The 25,095-nt window shown below is 43.0% G+C and overlaps 1 protein-coding gene across 2 annotated transcripts in view; it reads right to left on the bottom strand.

Annotated features, from left to right (window-relative positions):
- Nucleotides 1–24,445, bottom strand: part of KCNMB2 (potassium calcium-activated channel subfamily M regulatory beta subunit 2) — an 863,472-nt gene extending 839,027 nt beyond the window's left edge. Inside the window, exon 1 of one of the 2 annotated variants that reach the window (XM_078665724.1) lies at nucleotides 24,407–24,445. In XM_078665724.1, the coding sequence (XP_078521850.1) occupies nucleotides 24,407–24,426 (20 nt within the window). In that variant the 5' untranslated portion in view covers nucleotides 24,427–24,445. The remainder of the gene's footprint in view (nucleotides 1–24,406) is intronic. The other variant, XM_078665726.1, reaches the window with a different exon arrangement.
- Between the last annotated feature and the right edge of the window lie 650 nt (nucleotides 24,446–25,095).

Here is a 25,095-nt window from a genome sequence, read left to right as displayed (position 1 = left end):
GGGAAAGCCATTCGGAGATGCTTCACAAATTAAATACCACCATTGCCAAATGACTTGTACTAACAGACCACCAAACCTCCTGATTTATAGCATCGACACAGACCCGCTGAGAATCCTGGATGATGTGCACTACACGAGCAAAGGAGATGCATGTTTAATAATACTTTTAGAACTGAAATTCTTTTTACACACAGTTAATCATGGCAGTTTGATCTAGTTTTCATTCTCTCTCAACAATCGCCAAGTGGTGAATATTGAGAAATAAAGATCAAGAAGGTCTGAAATATTTTGAGGTCCTGGTATGGCTCTACCCGCTTACCTGTCTTCTTCAACCTATACATAGAGACATAAGAGAATGATCTTCAATGATATGCCTGTCTCCATACATTAATATATACTCACAAATGTATCTAAAACATCAACAATTGAGAACATCTCCATTTTCCTAATTTGCCTTGGTAGATTGTATAAGAAATTTGCCTTTTATGCATGGCCACCCAAGATTTAAATTCTGTGTCTAGACCCTATTTATGCTAGATTGAGGACTCTAAACAGGAGTACAACTCTAAACAGGATTAACGTGCCTGTGCATCCCCTTTAAACAAGGTAAACAAGCTTATTCCTGATTGCCTATATACATTCCTATATATTGTGTAGAAAATGTGCACAAAAGGCCTTGAAGTTAAATGCTATGAGGGAACAGCAGTAGCCGTATTGAGACAGACACAGAGTGGGTCTACACAACATGGCTTCATGACTACCATTGGAGCCTGACTGCTGCTGTGTAAAACCTACAGTATGACATGTAAAATATAAGCCTTTTTGGCAGGCAAAGACCTTCCTTTTAAATATGAATATGTCACCCTGATGTAGGCCTTGCTTCCCACAAGGTAGGAAGCATGGTAGTTAAAAAGGGGACATGTCGGAAATGAATGTTCCTACAGTGACAAGACGGTAAAAAATGTTTTACAGTGGCAAGCCTAGCTGTCCTATACAGAAAAAATGAGTACAAATTAAAATATTAGTTCTGTATTTTGAGTTTGAGACCAGCTACAAAAATAATTTAACTGCTTAATTTAGTATTTATTAACAACCCAGCCCAATCAATGGTGAATATTGATATTTAATACATATGTATGAAGAGTAACTTTTAGTAAGTTATCTTTTGCCTGCATGTAGCTCCTGGAGGCCAGTTTACATTAGGTCTCCAGCATCTGTCTATCAAGAGGTGTCAAAACTGTTACCAGAGCAGAGAAAATGGCCTGGAATAGGGAAGTTTGTTTCTCTACCTGCAGGAAGACCAGTTGGGGTGAGCCCAGAAACTTAATTAATATCAAAGGGCCTGCAATGTCAGAGGTAAGTATCAGGTGACACCTGGAAAGACCCAGTCTTTGTCCCCCTCGTCAGGCTGGGACCAAATCCAGTTTAAGGAAAGCTACTCTGAAGACCATTTTTGATTGACGAAGAGGAGAGGGCTGCTCATTACTCTAACCACACCTCTAGCTGGACACACAGGCTCTACGCATTAGGAGTAGTGTTTCCACATCTTGGATTTTGGCAATAAAGTGCATTGCGGGATTGCTTGCAGTAGGAGAAACATGAACTGTGCAAAAGTGGGTAGGGTTGTTCCTTGGAACTTTTATCCCATAGGTTGGGGAAGAGTCAGTAGTCCCCCCCACCCACTAGCTACTGGCAAGTATAAATGTAGCACTCAAGGACCAACCTCAGAACACTTTATGGACCTGAGGAAGATCAAAGGAGGATTGTACCAGCTGCCTATGAACTGACAGGAGTCCCAAAAGATAGAGCTGCTCCCTCTTGTACCCAGGACAAAGAAGGCCCCTCCAAAAGTCAGTGAAGCTTCAGGGACACACTGGGCTGTAAGAGGCTTTTTTCTTAACGTGCCCAGCTGACCAATGGCAACTGGACCTGGACTGGACTGTGGGTCTCTGCCTGACACCGTGAGGGTCTCTAATTGCCTTTACCTGATGTCCTTGGGGTCTTAAGAGTATACTCATGTGGTTATTTCTGCACTCAAAAAAGTTTGGAAACTTTTGAAAATGTTTCCTCCAGAGGTTTAGCAAGACCAGCTAGAAAAAGTATCCGACATACAGTTCTACCTCATCGGATTGGATTTCAGCTTTGTCCTGCTCAAAGATCCCAGTATCTCTGAAAAAGTGATGAAGTTTCATCTTATGTGTGGAAATTTTCAGCGAGGAATCTTCAAAGCTATATGGCCTTCAGTTCCGCTACAGTTTGGATAATTTCAGCAAAGGATTTTTCTTCTCACAAAGTAACAAAGCCTCAGTCTGCTTTGGGACTAAGATGAAATTCAATGTTTTTTTTTTAAAGTGACTTTCTGAAGGGGAACTTAGAAACTTTTTGATTTCCAGAATTTCACCGTGGCCAAACCACTTGGTGTATCCGACCCCGGTTCCATCACGGTCGGCCTCAAATCACACCTAGGTCTTGATCTACTACAACCATTAACTGTCAATGGCGCTTTGCTCTTGTTGATGCTAGCTTTACTTAACTCCTTGCGTGCTGGTGACGGAACCACTCCGTCACCAGCCACGGACGAGCTGTGCTGGTGACGGAGTGGTTCCGTCACGGCCCGGCTGCCGCGCTTGCGTGGCATCAATTTCGCACCTGCGCGGCGCGTTCTATTGAGCGGGCGGGGCCGTGACGGAACCACTCCGTCACAAGCACAGCGCGCCCGTGGCTCGTGACGGAGCGGCCCCCCTCCCCCTCAGCGCCACGGCGGAATTACCGCCGCGGCCAAGGGGTTAAATATTAAAAAATGAATATCTTTATTTACCCTTATTAGATTTTTGTTGTTTTGGTGTGTCATTTTGTTTATTACATTTCACTCACTCTATTTTGTAAATTCAATTTGGGATTGTTATTGTTTGGTGTGTTGACTTTATTACCATTTTGGTACTGCATAAATACTTTACACATTGTCCAAAGTTTAGCCTTTCTGCTCTGTGGCACAAGTACCAGGGGGTTGAACTCAGGTTAATTTAGTGACTTTGAGGATTCACCCTGACAAGGAGTGTTATTATTCCTTGAAGTGAGCAGTAACTCAACCCAAATATTAATCTACTTTCTTAAAGATAGCTTTAATGGATGTCGGTAAATGTTCCCATGTGCACACTCCTTCACACCCTGTCAAGGAAATCATTTTGACTCATTGCTGAATCTTTGAGCGATCCAAAGCATTGCACATAAGAACCCCTGTTTCTCACCGAAATTATTACGCAATATCTCCCACAAAAGCATTAAAGATTGAGGGATAATGTTCAAAGAACCCAATCCAAATGTCCCAAAGTATAAAAAGCTGAAATAGGGAGAAAACTGAGAGCAATGGAGCTACGATAAGGGCCACGTTTCAGTGATCCTAAAATAAAGAATCCATCCAATCTAGAAGGGATTCCAGAACATATCTGTTCTGTTAGTCATCTCTTTTCTCTGTAAGCATAGGGGCAGCAGATATTTAGATATCTTTATATTTGTATTTCGTTTGTATACTGGTAAGAAGCCTCTTGGTGGTGTAAGTGTGCTCAATGGGAGTTTTTATGTGATATCATTATAAGGTTTAATGAAACTGTGAAGTTTGTCCTCCCTGTTGGAAAGTGGGACACTGCTGTAAGAAGGGGGGGGCCGTATCAACCACCTAATAAACATATCCTGATTAGATTTCATACCAAGTCCCAGTGAAGATCTGCTCAACTCCTGCCAGCTATGGCACAAGCTGTAGGCATTTATCTAGAGAAAATGTTGTTGTGTTCAAGCAGTACCAGCAATTTTAATGTAATCAAAATAAGACAGTGAAATTCCCAAACTGGTTTAGAAAAATAGAGAAAATTGTAGACCAGCAAATTGATTATACCTTGATAAAATGAACCAGAAGTATGAAGTTTTACATTGTTTTTTTTTTACAGAGTTTTATATAGCGCGAACATGACCCGAATCGGGTATCAGAGTGCTTTACATAGCACCAGTTGCATTACATTAGGACACAAACATCCTTGTTAATGCAAAACATCCCTAAAAAACTACAGCACTGACATAAAGTCAGTATGCGGTTGGCCAGGGCATTCAAATACTCTCACCTGCCTCAAAAATGACCCCTGCTTGAGCAGGTGGGATAATTTTCAACCCCAAGCAGGCGTGTTCTCACAATTAATGTTTGTCTCCAGGCACCATTAGCCTCATAACAGAGGAACCAGGTTCATGGCTGTCACCCTGAGTTTTGTTAACCTTCTGAAAATCATAAATCGATGATTTCTAACTTCCTAATGTTTTTTGTGTATGTGGCCCCTACAAGGTCTACAGAAATGTGAACCATTGTTGCATGTAGGTCTCCCTTGCAGACCTTATATCTAAATTTGGATCAGTTTCTCTGCATGCCTTTTTCCTCAACTATTCTATTTTTGACGATGTGTGTTGTACTTTAATGGGATTGGCAAAAACTCTAAGGAGTGTGCCTCAAAATGTATGCACATTGTACATTTCTATGTTTAATTCTGTTGCATTCCGCTGGCTGCAGATAATCAGGGTCTGAATCATAAACTGCACTTTTAAGTAAGTTTACACTTTTGGGTAACTTTACTACCTTTCAGTATTCATAAACTGCACTTTATAGTAATTTATACTTTTGTAGGAACTTGGTAGCAAGTCCAGCACTGCATATGGCCAACCACTGGTGCTACAACTTCCATTATTTTCTGTGGGATTTTGTTTAACCCTGGGCATAGTTCGTGTAGTAGCGCTACGCATAGCTACGCGAAGTGCAATTCACACTACGTGAGCTATGAGTAGCTATGTGAACTGTGTAGTGCACTGTGCAAAATGCTGTTCGCACTAATTGCTCAGTGCCGGATGCTTGTCCGCACTGTGCAATCAGTGCAAACCGCATCTTGCACAGTGCAAGCGGTCGTTTTCTGCCGCTCGAGTGGATTTCTACTCAAACAGCAGCTTTCTCAATGTGGACTGGTAGTAGTTTCCAATTGCGAGCAGTCGCGAGCATACGCGACCACTCGCAATGAGAAACCTGACCTCCCCGCGTTGAGAATCTCGCCGGGAGGTTTATTTTCCACGCTCGCGATTGGCAACTTGATGTTGCTGATCGCGAACGAGGAAAAAGGTCTCGCCGGGATGTAATTTTGCTTGCTCGCGGTCGCCAACTTGGCGTTGAGGACCGTGAGCAAGCAAAAAATTACAGCTATGCGTGTTTACACTGTGCTACGTGCAATTCGCGTAGTGTGAAGTAGCGCAAACTTCGCAAACTACGCGAGTGTAGTGTAGTACTTTGCCCATGCTTAATTTTGTTGAAGTACTAGTGGTTGGCCATGAGTCATACTGGACTTACTTAAGGTTGTTCCCTGGGTGCATGGCATCAATATTACCTTGTAAAGAGTGCTTGGGGCTGATGTTTATGTCAAGTTTCTTGATGCTGTGCTAGCTTGGACCTATTAGGTACACAGTGGGTAGGTCGGCAATTACGCTTCCTGATTGATGGCTTTCGGTAAAAGCACAGTTTTCAGGTCTGCCTTGAATCTAAGTTTTTCTGTTTCGATTACGAATTAATGTCCCATCTAGTTCTTTCACCATGTTTTGTCTTGAACACCTTATGTGGTGAATTTAGATAGATTTGCTGAAGTACAAGGCTCTGGACAAATTTGGATGGTACCCTTGACAGTTGGTTTGCTTAATTTGATCCAGAAAGACTTGTGCAGGTGCCTATATTTTATAAAGGCTCACAAACTGACAGAAAAAATTAAATCCACAACAATCATGATCAGTACAACTTTTAGTCCGCTTACCTTTGTAGCACTTTTTGATATGTTGCGACAGCCTGCAGACAGTAGGAGCAGTGCAGGCGCAGAAACCATGGCTGTCTGTCCAAACAGGTATGCTATGTGTACTTGTAAAGTGCACTAACACCCAGGAGGGTATCGTTGAGCTGAGCAGGTGGGAGTCTAGCCTTGCCTATGGTAAGCAGGGGAGCCATTCGAGGAGCCAGGTCTTTAGTTTCTTGCAGAACTGAAGAAATGAAATGAAATACCAGTATTTGTAAAGCGCACAGCTACCTCCGAAGTGGTGTCCCGCGCTGGGGGCCCTCAGGAAGATTAAGCAAGCTACTGCCCAGAGTCACATGGTGCTGGGCTAATCTGCCGCCGTCACCAGGGATCAAACCGTAAACCCTGTAGTCCCGAGTCAGGCACACTGGCCACTGCGCCACACCTCCAAATTGGAGGATGCTCTTAGGTGCAGCAGGAGGTCCTTCCATGCTTTAGGAGCGATTGTAGGAGATGGCCCAACCCCAGCACTCCGTCCTTTGACAATAAGGCTCTAAATGCTATTGAAAAAGGACTGTGAGTCAAGTGGTATGCCTGTGTTTGCCAAACCTGGTCTTGGAGAAGATGTGGGACTCTTGCTGTTAAAATACTTAGGCCTCCATTCTATCGACTGCATATATTGTAGTGTGGTAATACTGCACCTGGTATTACCTATGCGGCAATTTTTGATAATTTGGAGATATATTCAAAAGAGGGTAATAAGTAATCCTCTGCAGAAAGTAGCATTTGAAAACTGTGTTACCACAGTCCTTCCTGCATGTTTCCTTGTAATTTAGGGTCTTTGCATCTGGACAAATTTGTGTAGGTTTGTCAAGGAGGATTGTGTTCATTAAGAATGCATAAGGTGATCCTACATTACCACCCGCCTCATAAAACTTACTAGGCCAGAAACTCTAATTTCAGCCAATGGTCACTTTTATATAGGACATTTACAATGTGGGGCATATTGTTAATTATGAGATCATTGTAGAAGGAAATGACTTATTTATACCATGCACACATCTATCAATCCGGCTACCAATGCTTATTCACCCATCTTTCCATACACAGTTATCTGATAATCCACCTTTCAGCTTACCCACCCATGTGCACATCCATTCATTCACTGAAATTCATCCAACTCTCCACTCACATTTATCAACATCTATACATCTGCCCATCCATTCCCAGACTCTGTTATCCACCCACACTAATGTACTTATCTAAATACCCACACCCAAGCATTCATCCAGGCATTCATCCTTCAAACGGCAGCCAAACATGTAATCATCTATCCACATTTGCTTCCATACAGAATGGCATTATATCAATGCAACCATTAACACATACACTCTAAACAAGCCAGGGATTAATTTTGCCAACGCTTGTTTGTTTTTTTAATCAAAAAAGAGGCCTGCAGGTGCACTTAAAGGCGCTGGGAGATAATTACTGGGGAGCCATGAAAAGAAAACATTTTTTAAGTTGCCATAGTTAGATATAATTTTACATTTAGTCGTATACTATTCCTGAGCCTTTATTAAATAAGAAAAGATAGTTCTTAAATGTTTACTCGAGTGATTTATGCGATCAAACATGTCCTCGCGAGTCCTCAGCAAACAAAGCCTGGCTTGCCTTGAGGTTCACAGTTTACAAATGCACGATGATTGGCTGTCACTGGGAATGAGGTCACAAAGTGGGTGGCATTTGGCTGTAAGAGCCGAAGGCGAGAGAAGGCCATGATTCTCAATGAAAGGCAGCAAAACCAAGGCGGAAGTGGTAACTGGAGAGACATGGCGGAGGCGGGGACAGATACAAGGGCTGATGCATCAACAAGCATTTTGAAACTCCACATAATCAGAATTGAAAAGTCCAAAAATAAGTCGCAATTTCAAATAAGAGTCAAACAGCCTGATTCATGTACGGGCCGTTTTGCGTGGCCCTAATAGCGAATCATAGCGACTCGCTATTGAGGACACGCAAAACGGCATTCATGTAGGAATTGCTAAATCAATAGCGATTCCTACATGTTCTCTATTTGCGAGTAGCAATTTGCTACTCGCAAAAAAAGGAATAACTCCCCATTCATTCCTATGGGCCAAAAGGCCCATAGGAATGAATGGGGAGTATCCCTCATTTGCGAGTAGCAATTTGCTACTCGCAAATCAGATAGCGATTTTAAGGGTGCCAGGGGTGTCCAAAGGACGCCCTGTAGCACCCCTAAAATGCACATTTGAACAGGTGTTGCGCACACACATGTCCAAAGGACATGTGTGTGTGCAACATGCAACTTAGAAAAATGCTTTTAAAAGCATTTTTCTGAGTTTTTGCTATTTACCGAGAGGTCTGACCTCTCGGTAAATAGCGGCCCAAAAGTGCTAAATCACAATTTTTTATTGTGTCATGAATAGCATTTGAGGAATCTCTATTAGAGATTCCTTAAATGCCATTCCTCGCAAATATGCGAATTCTTAAATAGCGATTTTTGCATTTGGGATGATGAATACCATATGCAAAAATCGCACTCGCAAAGGGCCAGATTCTCAGAATCTGGCCCTTTTGCGAGCGCTTTTAGCTACATGAATCAGGCTGAAAATGTACGTTTATTTTGTTCTAGTAAACCCTTTAAATCATTGTATAAACAACGGAAAAACATACACATTTGCATAAAAGTAAGAAACATTATCCCATATAATTGCTTAGCAGCACACTCAGGTGTTCTCAAAAACTGATTACAAAAAAAGGATTCTATTATATCCAGTATTGTGTTAGCGCTTAGCTTACTACCTCTGAGAAAATGTTGAAGGACTGTATGGCAAGGCAGTAGCGGTTCCTCTGGTAAGGCGTCACCCCACTGAGCAATTAAAAACGGAAAAATAAAATGATAATAACTAAACATTATCATTTTGTTTAAGCGTACTGTCTCAGTTGGTTGGGGACGGGGTGGGCTGTTTCGAGGCTAGGGTAGGATTGGTAGGCACTTTCTAAGTGTGCATGGCATTTTGACCGGCCTTCTCGGTCCAGCCAAAACGTCATGCACACTTTGCATGTTCTCCACTCAGACTGCATTACAGCCTGGATGGAGAACATGTCCAACCTCCCAGTACATGTCTGAGTGCCAAACCACAGCGCTCAGACCAATCACAACGCTGCGATAGGCAGCGTTGTGATTGGTCTGGGAGGCTGCATGCTTCCTGCTGCCTTGAGAGAAGAGAAGAGGGCTGAGGAGAGGCGGCAGCCGGCTGCATCCAGGTGTTTTTTTTAATCCCTTTTCCCTTCCTCCTCTGCTCCCCCCACCCCATTACCCATTCGGTAGCAGCCGCTACTGTGGCTATTTCAGGCCACAAGGTTGATAGTGAATTTAGTGGTTTTTCGTTAGTGAATTTAGACTTGGGTGCTCAGAAGAAACCTTTACATACATTGCCCAGGTTTGTTTGTGGTAGGATCAGAGGAAGTTAGATATCATAACCAGTGGTGGTGGAAAATGTCAATTAATGTGAATGATTGGTAGGGTGAATGGTATTTCTAAGGTTAAGCTTTTCTGATTCTTTTAGATCCACTCTTGAGAACACTGCTGGACCTTTTGGATACTACAGAAGAAGGACGCCCTGCTTTCCTGCTGCTTGAGACCTGCTCTGCTTGCAAAGAAAACACACTGAACCCGGTCCCTTCATCCCAAGCTGAAGTGACTCCAAGGGTCATCTGACTGACCTCCTGTTCTGAGCTACAGGGACACAGCAAGCTCCAGAGGCCCCTCTGCAACTTCCCAGCTGACTTGCTGCAACTGGACCTGCCTGGTCCTACAACTGGACCTGCCTGAGTCCTGCTGGTCTCTCCAGGAGTGAGGTGCCTTCCAGGTTCTAGACCCTTGGTGTGGCATCAGCTGAGCACCTCCTTGAAGAAAAGGAGAAATCCTGATGTTTTGGGCTGATGTGCACCAAGATCTTGATGCCCGCACTGACTGCCTAGGAGAAGCTCAGTGAACTCGACTCTTTGAGTTAGAGCGACTGCCAGCACCAACCAGTAACACGAGATTTGCACTTTCCACTATAGAATTTCTAGTAATGACCATCCCCAGCAGGTTTTTTGCACTACATCGACAACTGTTTGCACTGGCGGGCCTGCTCTTTGCTCTACAGCGATGACCATCCATGAAGCTATCCCTGCTCCTCGTAGCCTCCTCCACTGCGAACGAAACTCTTTGCTCTGGACTTTAGAAGGTAACTTTTTCATCAGAACTTACCTGATCTCTGTATCTGGTCCACGCTCCATCGCATTCGGCCTGAATTTGTGACTGTCACCTGGTCTTGCACGACCAGATAATCGCAAGTAGCGATTTGTGCTCTTAGGCAATATAAATAGCTTAAATCTTTAAAATTGATTACAATTTACTCTATTTTTCAAAATTAGTGTGGATTTTTTTGTGGTCTATTTTAACTTCTTATTTCTGTTTAACTGCTGCATAAATTCTTTACACGTTGCCTCTAACTTAAGCCTGACTGCTTTTGTGCCAATCAAAAAGAGGGTTAAGCACAAGTTAATTTAGTAACTTTTTGTGGCTCTTCCTGACAAGGTTTGTAGTTTTTGCTTGAGTAGGGTTTCGCCCTCTCAGCGAACAACCCAATTTCTCGCACTAACATACACAGTAGAGGTACATCATCATTAGCAGAAATGCAAGCTTCCCTCACACAGACAGAAAACAAACAGAATGGACAGGAGCAGTGCAATGTTTCCACACATGCAAACGTATGCACAAGGCGCACGCACGCCTGATTCGTCACATGCAAGTAGAGGGATGTCTAAAATCGCTTAAATGGTAAATGTGTCTTATAGGGGTTAGGGTAGAGATTTAAGCAGCAATGAGAGTAGGGCACATTGACTTTGGAATGGTGAACCTGTGCACACCACCAGGGCAATGCGCCTCTTCTATTGTACATGTAAGATCTTAGATGAATGTGCTGTGAGATTTTGTATTGCCGCGTAGTGTGAAAGCAACATCTACGAATGTGGCTGGTCGGGCATATACAAGAGTCATGATATGATCAGCTGGAGAGTGAAGCGACTGAGATGTAAACCCTTAGAGGGATGTGTTTGCAACAGGAACACAAGTGCCAAGAACTACAATTAGAAGCTTTTTATGGTTAATGATGTAAGATAGAGGCTGAAATGGGAGGCTTGCATTTGTGTGGAACAATTAACACATGTTTGAACACTGCTGGAAGGCTGCCTCTAGTGAGCCATTGATCCGCATTTAAGGTAATTAATGAGCTTTGCTTGGAGCATTGTGTGTCAAGAGTTACTATTTGCAGGAAGAAAAACATGTGATGTGTCATTTCCTACCATGAGGCCCATTATTTTGGAATATCATAGCAAAAGCTTGTCACAAGTGATGCTAATGTGGCCATTAGGCTAAAAATGTAAAATTGGTCATCCACCACTTATGCTTCAGTATTTAGTTAGTTTCTACATAATGAGAAATGCCAGGGAAACGTATTTTATCTGGTATGCCGTCTCAATGAATTAAGCAAATTTCACAACCTGGTCTATTTTACCACTGCATGAAGCTGGTTACAGTTGCAAACCCACAACAATAGTGGTGAATTTTAACACTGTAGCAAAAAAAAACAAGTAAACATTGTACCTTGTTCAAAAGACTCTGAGGCCCATAGACTTAAAAAAAAACATTTGGACTATATGGCGGGGAGTTTCTTTGAAAACACTCCCTAAAATTAATTTTTATTTTATGTCAAAAGTAACTAAACACCATTTTACTGCATTACATTTTTATATCATTCCCACTGATTGAATTCTGACATGCTTAGCTAGCTTACAAACACCGCCCCATTTGTTGCTGCTTTTGCTGCTACAAATTTGAATCATCAACTCATATACAATGCATTTGTCCAATGCCTTTAACAGAAAGACGAAAATGGCTAAGACCTCGCTTTATTCAAAAGGATGCGCCGACTGAAAAAAGCCTTGGGATTTGCATTGAGCGGCTCAAATCCTCAAATGTTATGATGTAACCTAGTCAAATTCATGCAACTGTGCACCTTGTGGCAACCAAGGGCGAGGGGTCTTTTTAGTATGTATTTAGTATTTTTTTTTTTAAACTTTAGATTTTAAATTTGTGAAATGGTTTTATTGCTAGAAAAACCTTGCAAAATTGTAATTAACTCCTTATAAATTGATCCATAGATTGATTGATCATCTACTTCACTAATTTCTAACAACGTCACAAAGACCTCTCCATACTAATTGAGTAGATGTTTCATTACATTAAATATCTCCTATTTAAAACTCTGCACAGCAGAACCAGGTATAGTGTCATTCCGTTCACAGTACAGGGTCAATATATGTTGGGTAGTCTCTGCTCTATGGAACAAAAGACCAAATTTCAGGCAAATATGTGCCATCAGATGCACCTTTGTAAGACAAAGTTTTCCCATTAATAATTTTACAGCAAATGTTGCAGTCATGTTATTAATGATGTCATAGAAGTTGTCAGGAGTGGGTAATAAGTGGGGTAATTAGCAGTGCATGGTGAGAGTGTGAGTTATAGTTAACTTAGGTCATGAGTTATAGTTACTTGAGATAACTCTAACTGCTGAATTTCTATGGTTTTGTGTCTGGAAATTCGATCCTAACTATTATTTTCTGTAACCTTTGTTGTAGTAGTGAATTTCTAAAGTTTTTGAAAATTCTATTTATTAACTATAACTCCCGTTGTAACCTTTGAGTTCTGTGAATCTCAACTTTTTTAAATGTTATTTCCAAACTATAACGTCTGTGTAAGCTTAACAAAACAAATACTCTGAGCACATGCAATATTTAAGTCTAAACAAGGAAGTACTCTAAACGTCTTCCACTTTCGTCAGAACTTCTTTTTGATCGAATATTATGCTCCAGTCTCACTCTGTGTAAGCTTAGGTTTTTTTCAGTGAATTTCTACATTTTTCTCAATATAAAGTTATATTTACCATAGATTAATCCAACCACTGCCATTCACGGGCAAAACGTGACTGAGCGAAAAGTTGTTTCCACGATCTTGAGGGCTCAGGGTTGTCATGTTCTGAGGCTGCCAGAAACGAATCGCTCCCCGATAAGAGGACACACTAGTGGCACTGTGACCTAGCTAATGCAAAAACCAGCTAACATACACAGCGGGGGTGCTCAGAGTTAGTCTGCCACCAATCCTACAGTTTGTTATCCAATCGCGCAGTTCCTGCATGGGTACTATAGGAACTACATGACACTGACCTTTGTATTTCGGACGCCATTTGGACGCCGTTCCAGACGCGACTCAGAACGCCTGTTTAGAGCTACGAAAGAAAAGAAGCTCCCGGCCATTCGGAAATACATCGCTGCGATTCCAAGAGAGATGTCTGTGCTACCGTGATCTGTTTAAATAGTTGCATGCGACTTGCTCCTGCATCCAAACATCGCCGCGTGGCGAAACAGCGGAATCTTATATCACTGAAGATTATTATCCGCTCCACGCCCATGGGTTTGGCCTAATTGAACTGGTTCCACCTGAACTGGGTCATTGCGTCTTTTGATGAACTCACTTTCTTTTAACGATTGTTTTAAAAAAAATGGATCGCCGCTGTTCATAAAGCTCCTTATAACTGAAATTCAGAAACACGACATAATAAATCAAAAGGTTTTTAAACTGGAAAACCGTCCTTAGTTAAGACCTTCGTGTTTAACCCTTTTCTCAGCCTGAAAGATTAATGCTACATGAAGTACTCTAAAGACTTAAACAGAAATTGTCCTGATGAAGACACAGTGTGTGTTGAAACGCGTCGACAGACAACAGCTCCCTCAATTAGCTCTGGGAATCATCGAATATTTCTGTTAAAACCTTTTTGCATATATCATTATGATACAATAATTGCTTTGTTTTTATCTTATTTTAAATATGATTCTTTGTATGATTGAACATGCCCATATCAATTTTTATCATCATAATTAAAGTTTCGATGTTATCATAGAAGTTGGTTGCTCTAATTTTTTCTTGTGTATATATATTTATATGCTTTACTGTATGATATACCACACTCTCTTGCCAAATAGTTATATTGTTTTTGCCTGGGTATTTACCTATGCCATAAACCGCTTTGCCCTGACCCAGGAAACCTATTATATTCAGGGGGTCCCTGTTTAATTGCATAAAAAACCAGCTAACATACACAGCGGGGGTGCTCAGAGTTAGTCTGCCACCAATCCTACAGTTTGTTATCCAATCGCGCAGGTCCTGCATGGGTACTATAGGAACTACATGACACTGCGTTTCACAATAAATAATGTACTGAGGTTGACATACAAATATTCACTGCACAATGTCATCTTTACCACTTTGCGATGTATATGTGTTTGGACATTCACATTACATCACGATCACCCCTTTATAGCAACTATGTATAACAATACCAACAACACCACCACCAGTAATAAGCATAAATATGATTATAATAATAGAAAAAAACTTGGTTTACAGTGGAACTTTACATTTCTGCTGTTTCTAAGCGCTGTAAATAACAGGTGCTACTATTATCCAATGTTTTCGTCCTCAATTTAAACACATTCAATGCTTGCATCTCTATTGCTTGACCTGCTAATAAAAATATCGGTTTAAAATTCCCTTTCAAAGCCAACATGATTAAAATTAAAATTGTATATTTCATTTCAGCTGGTATTGACACCGCGTTTCAACAACAGCAGGCATCCGGATATTAAAGTGCATGGCTTCAGGCGACGATTGGCTCTTTTTCAACTACATCTGCAGCACCTGACATCTTAGGAAGAGGGAGCAACAACATTCAAAGTGCAACCTGATAATTGACACATTCCCTGGTGCTTGATCCTTCAGGGCTCTCTGAAGATAAACTTGCATGTGTTCTGATACAAGTCATCAGCTGTGTACTGAAGCAATCCAAAGGCAAGACATCAAAGGGAATCCTCTTAGGCAACCACTCAAGCAAGCACTCTACCCATCATGCACCACGAACTGAGAAGGCACTTATGCAGCCACTCAGAAAGCTCTTAGCAGGTAGCAAGGCTCTAGAGAAATGCTACAGAGCCATACAATAACACCTTATGGTTTGGACAAATCACACTGGATAAAACGTTCATCAGAGTTTTAATTCTATTTAGAAAGTGAAGAAATACTGCAGATATCAAGCAATCGAGCATATCCTTTGTTCATTGCAGCAAATGACAAAGCATAGACTTATTTTGAAGAGCATCTGGAATATACCTTGATGGTCAGTACTAATTAACAGAAGAGGCCTGAGCCAGAATTATGCATCGGGCACACAGCTATGGTTTGTTCTGCAGCGTGTTCTTAATGGAGCCTGAACTCACTCAGTGCAGTGGTGGAAATTGCACCCAAGTACACAAAAATTAGTTATCCAGTCAAGAAAGGCGTGACCTTTGACCAGTGGTTAATTTGTAAAAATATAAGTGCTGCGACTCTCGTCAGGAGGTAGCTTTGACCAGCCCATTTCTCCTGTTGGCGCCGCCTAAAACAGAACCAACTCCTAGAAATGAATCCCCACAGTGGTAAGAGGATGTGGTGTGATGGGCAGACCTGCTGACTTCGGAGTATCGGCATCAGCTCAACAACCTGTGATTCTGGGCCAATCACTTAATCTCTCTGTGCCTGCCCAAATTTTTGTGTCCTTAACTGGTGCTCAAACGCCGGTGTTGATGATGAAGTGCTGGTGCTGAGCACCGGAAACCACTGGCTCAAATTAAGCACTGCCTCTGACCAATCATGCCTTGGTGGTAGAGAGCACATTAGTGAAAGACTGAACTGTGGTTTCAAACCAAGGTTCTTTTTGTCACTGAAGGTGGACTGGCCTCAGATTCAAGCAGGGAGAGGGATACGACACAGGCAGGTGCAGTATTTTGCTTCATCTGACTGGAAAGGGGTGCCTGTAGGGTCTCTCTGACCAGCACAATCATCTCCAAAGGGGTGCCGTCAGGGGCTCAATGACTGTGAGGAACCTCATATGTGGCACACAATCAGTGAGCCTCCTAATGGCCTCTTTGCCCCTGCACCCGCATCTGTAATATGGCACCTGAACAAAAGCAAAGGTATCCCTCATGGGGCCACGTCCCCAATGAAACATGGAAACAGCCCCCTGTAATTGCCCTGGCGCACATATTGACTCCCTTCCATCCTTCCATGTTGACTTTTTAAGGTGATATAGAATCATGAGTTAAAATCTAGTGTAGAACGCCCTAGTGAAAATCGGATTTTCACTGGGATTCAGGCCTGTTGTTGCACTTAATTTATACCTCCATGGGAAATAACGGGAAATAACATGAACCCATTTATGGATGTTATTCACTTTTTTTCCATTGTGCTTGGAAAATTGCAAAAATTAATCATTACATCGACACATTTACATCGACATACATTCTACATGTGTAGTATTGGATTAATTCATAATCCCTTACTGCCTTCAGAAATGGAAAGATCAGTAGAATACTAGGTTTTAAAATGAAAGTTATAATCACTGTTGCTTCTCAAATATTAATTAATGAAATATTAATCGTCTGAGGAGGAAAATTGTTTATTCTCAGCCTAAATGTCGACAAGCAGAGTAAAATTCACTGAAGGTATTGTGCTATTTGTATTACGTAAGACTGAAGATCCGCATTACCACCATTCCAGTCTCCCAAAAAAGTAATGACACTCATGGGCAATGTTGAGTCCATGTTCTACTGCCTTCAGACTTTAATTCCCACTGGGTCTCACTCTAAGCCGTTCAAGTTCGCTGTTACCTCCTCTTAAATAAGTCCCATGGAATCAAGGGGCAAAGCAAGTGGGGGGGGGGGGGCAAGTTTAGGGGACGGCGGCCACCGCCGCTCTTACCTGTGGTCATCACGGCGTGGCAAACGCAGGAATCTCCAGCAACCCAACCCCCCTCTGCTCTTACATGCAGCCTCGGCGGGGTGGCAAGCACAGTGACCGCTACGGGCGACCAAAGGTCTAGCTACGCCGCTGATGGAATCTAAACTATGGGATCTAGATCACAAATGTTCTTCTCTGTGTAAATTACAGCTTATAGCTACCTTACATGCTGCTTGGTGATTGGTCTGCCATGTTCCTATATTATTTCACATAGAATACTCATACTGAATCCCACATATATGTTATCACAAACACAGGGCAATATGTCATTCACAAAGATGTCATACACACTTCCTAATGATAAGTCTGATTGGAGTTGTGCTCTAATGCACTTATCCTATCTACCTCACACATTGTCAGCATTTAAAAATCCTGATTTCCCTTAGTCCTTAGTCCTAGTAGGACATATGCTTGACATATGCACCTCTACTAAATGTGATGCCTGGCTTATGCATGATCAATCTCAAAGTATGTGATTTTGAGTTGCCATGTATCAGTGTTTATTTAAAATGGAACTGATTTTAGGTATGTCGCTGTTATGGGACATGATTAACCTGGTCTTATGAGAGGCATCTCCCTTGCTTCCAAACCTAGAACACAACGGTTACTCCCTATTCACTTTGGCAGTCTTTTTCAAAGCCACAACAACACACTTCTCATCATAAAAGCTATCTGTTCATCTCCTATTCGAGCTATTTGTGATGAGCTTTGCCACGAGCAATTAGGCTAATTGATTCACTCTCTTGCTGCTATTTGCATTTTCATTTTGTTGTGCATGCATTAGAGTGGCTGTGAGGATTAAAGCCTTCTTCCGCAAGATCTGAACTAGAAACCTATGTAAACACATTAACATGACAGCTACATCCTTCTACAGTTAGATACCCGACTTAGAAGAAGGCATTGCCAAGTGAGATATTGGGTGCAAGCATCTTAAGGATTTTGGGGTCCTGTGCCGGACATGGTTTTGGGACCCCTGTTTGGAGCAGCTTTGGATGTATGATCCAACTGCAGGTTTTTCATGTCCTATTTGGCCTGGTCACTGACACTGCAGAGGCAGATTGATCCAAATTGTAAATGTGTTTCCATTTAATATTGATAGATAGTGATGTATGTTTTCAATATTGTAATATAGCAGCAGACTCACTGCCATTTCTCATATGTGAGGTCCTGTTTTGATCTAAAAGAAACTTTGTTTATGGTTATTGCATGGTGTTAAAAAAAACACATTTTCCTGAAAAATGTCTGTAATTGACTTTTTTACACATTACCTGTGCTTACAAAATAAAGGAAAATGGTATTTAAAATAATCTAAGTTAAAAAAATCATTTAAGGTCATCAGGGCAGGACTGTGTGGAGAACAGAGTCTGATTTATCAGGGGGCCACTGAAAGGATGGGACCCCGGACCAGATCCCACTTTGCCCATGCCTTAAAACGTCCAGAGTAGAAGAAGAACGTAAAGATCTGGTTGAGCAGCTTAGAATTGTACATGTTTTAATGGCACATTGTCTTGGATGTATTTCAGATTTAGGCACAGCAATGATCAGGTTGCCAAAATTAACCCCTCCTGGGCTCGTGACGAGGTCAGCTCATCATGAGCCACGGCGCTCCGGTGCTCATGACGAGCTGAGCTTGTCATGACCGCGCCCGTTATATGGAACGCTCGCATGCTGGGCTGATTCCCCTGCTGTGCTGAGCGTTCCATTGGAACGGGCGTGGTCATGACGAGCTCAGCTCGTCATGAGCACCAGGGCGCCATGGCTCATGACGAGCAGACCTCGTCATGAGCACCGGGGCGCTGTGCGCGCCCCCCCCCCCAGCACAGCGCGGGAAACAGCCCTGCAGTGAAGGGGTTAAGGAACAATAACAGAAGTCACAGAAGCAAAGAATTGGGTGAAATGCAATGCCCCATCCCCAACATTCCCTACAGGCAGCTAATGAGGAAGAAACTGAAAGTTCCATCCCGGGGCATTCCCACCGGCCTGAAGTTGCACTCACAGAAGGTACAGAAGATTTGGAAAGTAATCCCAACCTGGCAACAATAAATGATTGCACTTCTCTATTTCTGGTTGTAAACAGCATTTACAATAGTGGCCAAACCTCGTGTCGCCTTTGCAATGCAGTCAGAACAATGAATGCAACTTAACCACACATTCCTTTACCACGCATGTAGTTACAACAACATGCCTTAGATAAAGGTGCGTTGGACTTTAAAGACCAATGCTTTCCCTACTGTTGCGCGGACTGGAGTTGGAATAGTAAATTATATTGTTCCAAAGTCCAGCGCCCCCCTAAGGTAAGTCGTTGTAAAGACTTGCGTGGTAAAGGAATGTGTGGTTAAGATGTATTTGTTGTTCCGGCTGCCTACTTAAGGAACGCGTGGTTTAGGCATGCATTGTTGTGTCATACAAGCTTTTCTGATAGAAGCTGAAGGCAGTCCTTCGAAGTAAAACTCACCCAGAATTAAGCACTTTGTCTGCTTACCTCAAATGAACATCAGAAAAGACATACCTCACTTTGTATATCTCTCTAATGAAACTAGGCCCCCAACGCAGAACAAACTACTACTAGCCCTTGACCCTCAGGGCAGTGAGGCAGAGCCGTCCAAGGCTTTCACGAGGGAGGTGCTCTGGGGTTGAAACTCAGAACCCAACAATGGAGCGAACCACTCTTAATAATTTGCTGTCCAGTCAGTGCTTTGTCTTATGAAAAGGAAAAGCACTGGAGGCACCTTTAACATCTGTGTGTCATCAAACTCTAACCCTAAAACAAAATAGCCCAATTCGCCTAATGCAACATGACAAGGTAAATAACAGAAGTCAGAAATACTGGCTTTGTCAGGGTGTCACCATAAGAAAGACAAAACAAAACCTCAAACAAAATGCAAAACAATATTCACAACTTCTAATGGAGGTATTGGCAAATATATGCATCCATTTGCAGTCAAAATATACTCTTTTTATTAGATTACCCAAATTACAAAGCAACCACAGGACCTAAGAACAAAGGGCCATACTAAACCATAAGAATATCAACAACATCCATACAGCACACAGCTGTAGCCCACAGCTCCAGGGAAATCTAAAATCAGGGAAAACACGCCCCACGTCACTCTCTCAGGGACCTGAGCGACTGAGGCTGGCAAAAGAAAAATTCAATTGAAGACTCCTAGGGAGACTGCTGCCCTCATAGCTGCCCCCAGAACAATGTTAATTCATTGGTGGTACCCTCCTCTTCTTAGGGCACCATGCTTGAACAATATACACATTTGCTAAGATTGTGTGGGGCTTCCGGGGTGAGTGTTTTAACATCGCTAGGTCTTTTATCTGGCTACCACAGGCTATAAATGTTTCCATTTTAACTTTCTGTGACAAAGCAAAGTGAAATCACCTACTGACGTTCACCTTTTGCTTTCAATGGGGGACACACCCCTCGTATGGGGCCCCCATGGGCTCTCCAGCAAACATTGTGTAGAATCCCATGTCCACGTGGTCATGCCTCTCCCTGCCTACCTGGCATATCTTCTTTGCAAAGCGGTACAAAAGGGGGTGGTGATGGACGGAGCATCTGAACCAATCAAACACTCACACCCAGTCAACAGATCTGGGTTTGATCCATCACCGTTCTTTAGCCCACTCTGCCACCCACTTTTGTACTGCTTTGTTCGCCATAAGTTGGCAGGGTATGCTCAGACGTGAGTCCCTTGCTCACTTTGCCACTGGATTCAAGCAAGCCGGGCTGAAGACGGCTGAAATGCCAGAAACCGGTCCTAGGAAGCTTGTTTCCGGTCCAGGGAAGGCATGGCTTGGCAGTTCGGGCTGGACTGTTCCCATGAGGCACAGGGTCTGACTGATTTGCATATGGCCATGTCGGAACTGGGGTGGCAGAGTGGGCTAAAGAACGGTGATGGATTAAACCCAGATCTTTTGACTGGGTGTGAGTGTTTGATTGGTTCAGATGCTCCGTCCATCACCACCCCCTTTTGTACCGATATCTTCTTTGCAGGCAGATATACCAGTGTCTACTCTCCTCACACTTTCTACTTAAGTTTTCACCTGTGCACAGGCACAGGGCTGGCTTTAGGGCAGTGCGACTGGTGCCGCCTCACTGGGCGCTAACTTGTGGAGGGGGGCGCTGACCTCAGGGGGTGCACTGTATTTAGCAATAATTTATGATTGGAGAGAGATGGAGCACTTTTGCCAGGTGGTAGTGAGAGAATCCGAGAAGGAGGTCATGTGGGGCGGGGGCACAAAAAATGATTGTCGCACCGGGCATCACCAGCACTAAAGCCGACCCTGCACAGGGAGCAAGGCGAGAGAAAAAGAGGCCCAACAAAGCCCTCGCCCTTTCTAACAGACTGTCTTGACTCAGGGTTTGATGCTCTCTGGGCCATGCTGGAGAACAGTTTTTGAGCACTGCACTCACGGAAAGCAGTATTCTCAGAAGGCACTAACTTCCTGGGGGTGAATATTTGGCTTGGTGCGACACGCACCCTGGTTTTGCAGGTCTCCTGAAACATTGACACTCATTGGAGTATTATTTGGTGGTCCTACCTGTGCGCGTATCTGTGAGTCAGCAGGGGCGGTTCCTCTGCTTGAGCGGAGGAGCTCCACTCCACTTAAAAAATCCCCCCAAAGCCCGAGATGAAAAGTAAAATGGTAATTCATTACCATTTTATTTTTCATCATCCCGTCATGAACTGTGGTTCAGGATGGGGGTGGGGCTGCTGCTGAATGACAGCAGCAGGGAGGAGGGTGGCCAGAATAAGCACTTTTCAAAGTGCGCATGTCCCTTTGGCAGCCATCTTGAGACGGCCAACCAACCATGTGCACTTTGAAACCTCTAACCCATGGTTAGAGTAAGTACAAGGCTCCAGGGTGCAGGGGAGCGCCGAGTGAGGCCACTCCCTCCAATAAGGGCACTGCCCTCACAGCATGAGAGCAGCACCACGATTGGTCTAGGGAGTTTCTTAGTGGTGGCTAAGCTGCAGTCCCAAGAGGTCCAGACCAGGAGGTCGAGTCCTAAGGTAAGTTTACTTTAAATATATCTTAAGTTTATTTTCATGTGCATGCCCGCTTATTTTTATATTTTTTAATTTTATTTGAACTCACGCACGTACCCTCCCTCCCCATTGTTGCCAACCGCCACTGTGATTTAGTTCTCCCGAACTCCCAATGCACAACTGCAGTGGGAGAGAAGCATCACACTTGAGCTGCAGCTTTAACTTGCACTGTGTCTAGCCCCGCTCAGCTACCCTGGATGGGGCTTCTTGCATTGTGCTGCTGTCGGCATGCTCAAGTCACCAGCAGAGTTAGTTTCAGTCCTCCTCGCCTTTCCATTCTCTGTAATTTTCAGAGATTGTGTCAGACTGCTCTCCCTCCATAAACGACAGGTGTGGGACATGTCCTCCCAACTCTTTAGCTCCTGGCAGCCTGATTGCGCAAGGCTCTTTTATAGCTGCGGAATTCAGCTGCCTCCTTCCAGCAGCAGGGAGCTGTGCAGATCTCTGGGTCTGCTCTCTTATCAAGCCCTCTGGTGATCTGGATGTATGACGATAAAACACAAACATTTACAACGCATGCCTTCACAACGCAGTTTTTGCATCGCAACATCCATTACAACGTATGATTTTACATTGCATGCCATCACAACGCATTTTTAGAAACTACATTTACGACGTATTCCATTACAACGCATTCCATTACAATGCATATTACTTTTAGGGCAACAGTAGGGTAAGTGTTGGATAGGGTAGGGGTAAAAATTACTATTCCCACTCCAGTGAGTGCAACAGTAGGGTAACTGTTGGATAGTGTAGGGGTAAAAATTGCTATTCCCACTCCAGTGAGTGCAACAGTAGGGTAAGTGTTGGATAGGGTAGGGGTAAAAATTACTATTCCCACTCCAGTGAGTGCAACAGTAGGGTAACTGGTGGATACTGTAGGGGTACAAATTACTATTCCCACTCCAGTGAGTGTAACAGTAGGGTAAGTGTTGGACAGTGTAGGGGTAAAATTACCATTCCTACTCCAGTGAGTGCAACAGTAGGGTAAGTGTTGGATAGGGGAGGGGTAAAAATTACTATTCCCCATTAATTACCTTATATTGCGTTGTAATAGCATGCGTTGTAGTGACATGCGTTGTAATGGCATGCATTGTAGTGACATGCGATATAATGGCTGCGTTGTAATGGCATGCGAAGTAAAAGTTGTTGCGTTGTAATAACTGCGTTGTAAAGCTAATGCGATGTAATGACTGCGCTGCAAAGGTTGTTTCCCGGTGATCTTCTTGGCCTCTGATCTTCCTTCAGCTGCAACTGTTACCCTCAATGCAGGTTACACCGCTGCATACCAGATTTTTAAGATAACTACATTTATCTAAATGGGGATATGCTAAAAATCTGCCATTGATCTGGCCTTTCAGGGCCGACATTGGAGAACCCTGGACTACAAGAAAGAGCAGAGAGTATCCTTCACTCCTGACAGTGAATGAATGAGAAAGTAATATTTTGGAGCAGCCTTCACCTAGAGCCTGCTTTTAGTAAAGCACAACACACTTACTGTAAAGCAATACATTGTTACTCTCTAGGAAAACATAAATGGGGAATTTCCTTTTGTGAAGCCAAATTAAATTGGAAGGCCTGCTCAATGCACTAGCTTAGATCCAAGTTAGTTTGAGATTATTTACCAAAGGCATGTATACATTGATTGTGTAGATAAGGAGTTTTGATGTATTTAACAAGGACTGACAAAAATAATGATGTTGATGTATTATTTTGATTTGCTGATATGGTTGTGCTATGCAAACCGAATAAAGCTTTTGAACTTGAACTTGCCCTCCAGGTCACACCTGGTACAGGCCACCTGGGCCCAGATCCCAGACTGAGTATGACTGACAGTAATCCCACTTGCTCAGTCCCGCACATGCATTTAACCAGCACAGAGGCTCTGACCACTCTGGATTTAAGTGGGTCAGAACTCACTTTCTAACAAATAGTAATTCTGTTCTTATTGGCCTTTTACTGATGACGTGACACTCAATGAATCTAGACAGTCCACCCTATACCAATAAATGCCTGTACATTCCCTGAATCCTGAAAACTGTAATGTGATGAAACTCACCACCTGGGGTCCCACATATATCTCTGTCCTATCAGCGCCCCCCTACGCAGCTGCGACTATGCAATGCCTCAAAACTTTCAAGAAAATAATATTCTATCATATAAATGATTACCTTAGATGATAAAATAATTACTGCTGCCCTAATAATCCTATAATCATTCACAGAGCAATCCGTGCATATGTAAAGCGCTCTGATACCTTCTTGAGGCATGGTTGCGCTATATAAAACCTTTTAAATAAACACATAAATAAATAGGTAGCATTCCACTGCACCAAGCCATAGGCGAACATAACACCTTTACGTACGAAGAATAACATTGTGCAAAGCAGATGTTCGCCCCCCCTCCCCCCTTCACTAGAATGTTCAGCTGCAGCTTGTGACCTTCTGAAATAAGTTTGTGTGATGGGCCCATACAACCCCCCCCCCCCCCCCCCTCAACCCCACGTGCACCTGCTGAAGCGATAACGCTGTCGCTGTATGCTAACCAAATCGACGATTTTCCGCAGGGAGAGACGGACTTACCTTTGATGTATGGTTGCCATGGTGTGACGCGGACATCACAGGCGCGCATCATAGGCGTTCGGGGCATTTAAACGCACTGGAGCTGTGCGGTGAACATGCAGATGGTTTATATGAGACAAGTGGGAGACGCCTCCAGCGGGAAGCCAAACACTCGTTCAAAATTCATGCTGGAACATTTGGGACAAAAGACAAACGGAACGTGTTTTTGCAAGTCAATGATGTTGTTTCATCGGGGCCTATCAGCTGCGTGCTGAGGCCTCAGAAAAGTGAAAACCCAAACTATCGTAAAGTTAATACTGAAGTTAGTCGTCACTTTCCAGATCTCAAAACAAATGTGGCGTGATAAGTATTTTAGAAAGTTATTTTTTTCCTTTTAATACTGACGTATATGCATGTCAGAGCACGTGTGCTCCTACAATGGAAAGTACTAGCAAAAGACATACGGTGAAGTTATATATATACATTCCCACCCACATCAAACGTAAAATGTATTTTTGTAAACCAGGGGCCTCATTTATGAGAAATGACGCATCGCTGCATGAAAGCAGTGATGCGTCACTTCTCAGTGCGCACTCCTTGCGACATTCCTGATGCGTCATATTTAATATATGACGCATCATGTCGCAAGGAGTTACAGATACGTCAGTATTTCTGACGTATCTGTAAGCACAAAAGTGACGCATTGCTGG

Source organism: Lissotriton helveticus, chromosome 11 (genome assembly GCF_964261635.1).
Source record: "Lissotriton helveticus chromosome 11, aLisHel1.1, whole genome shotgun sequence".
Classification (NCBI taxonomy): domain Eukaryota; kingdom Metazoa; phylum Chordata; class Amphibia; order Caudata; family Salamandridae; genus Lissotriton; species Lissotriton helveticus.
Note: the sequence above shows the minus strand (reverse complement) of the source record. Positions and strands in the feature narration are given on the sequence as shown.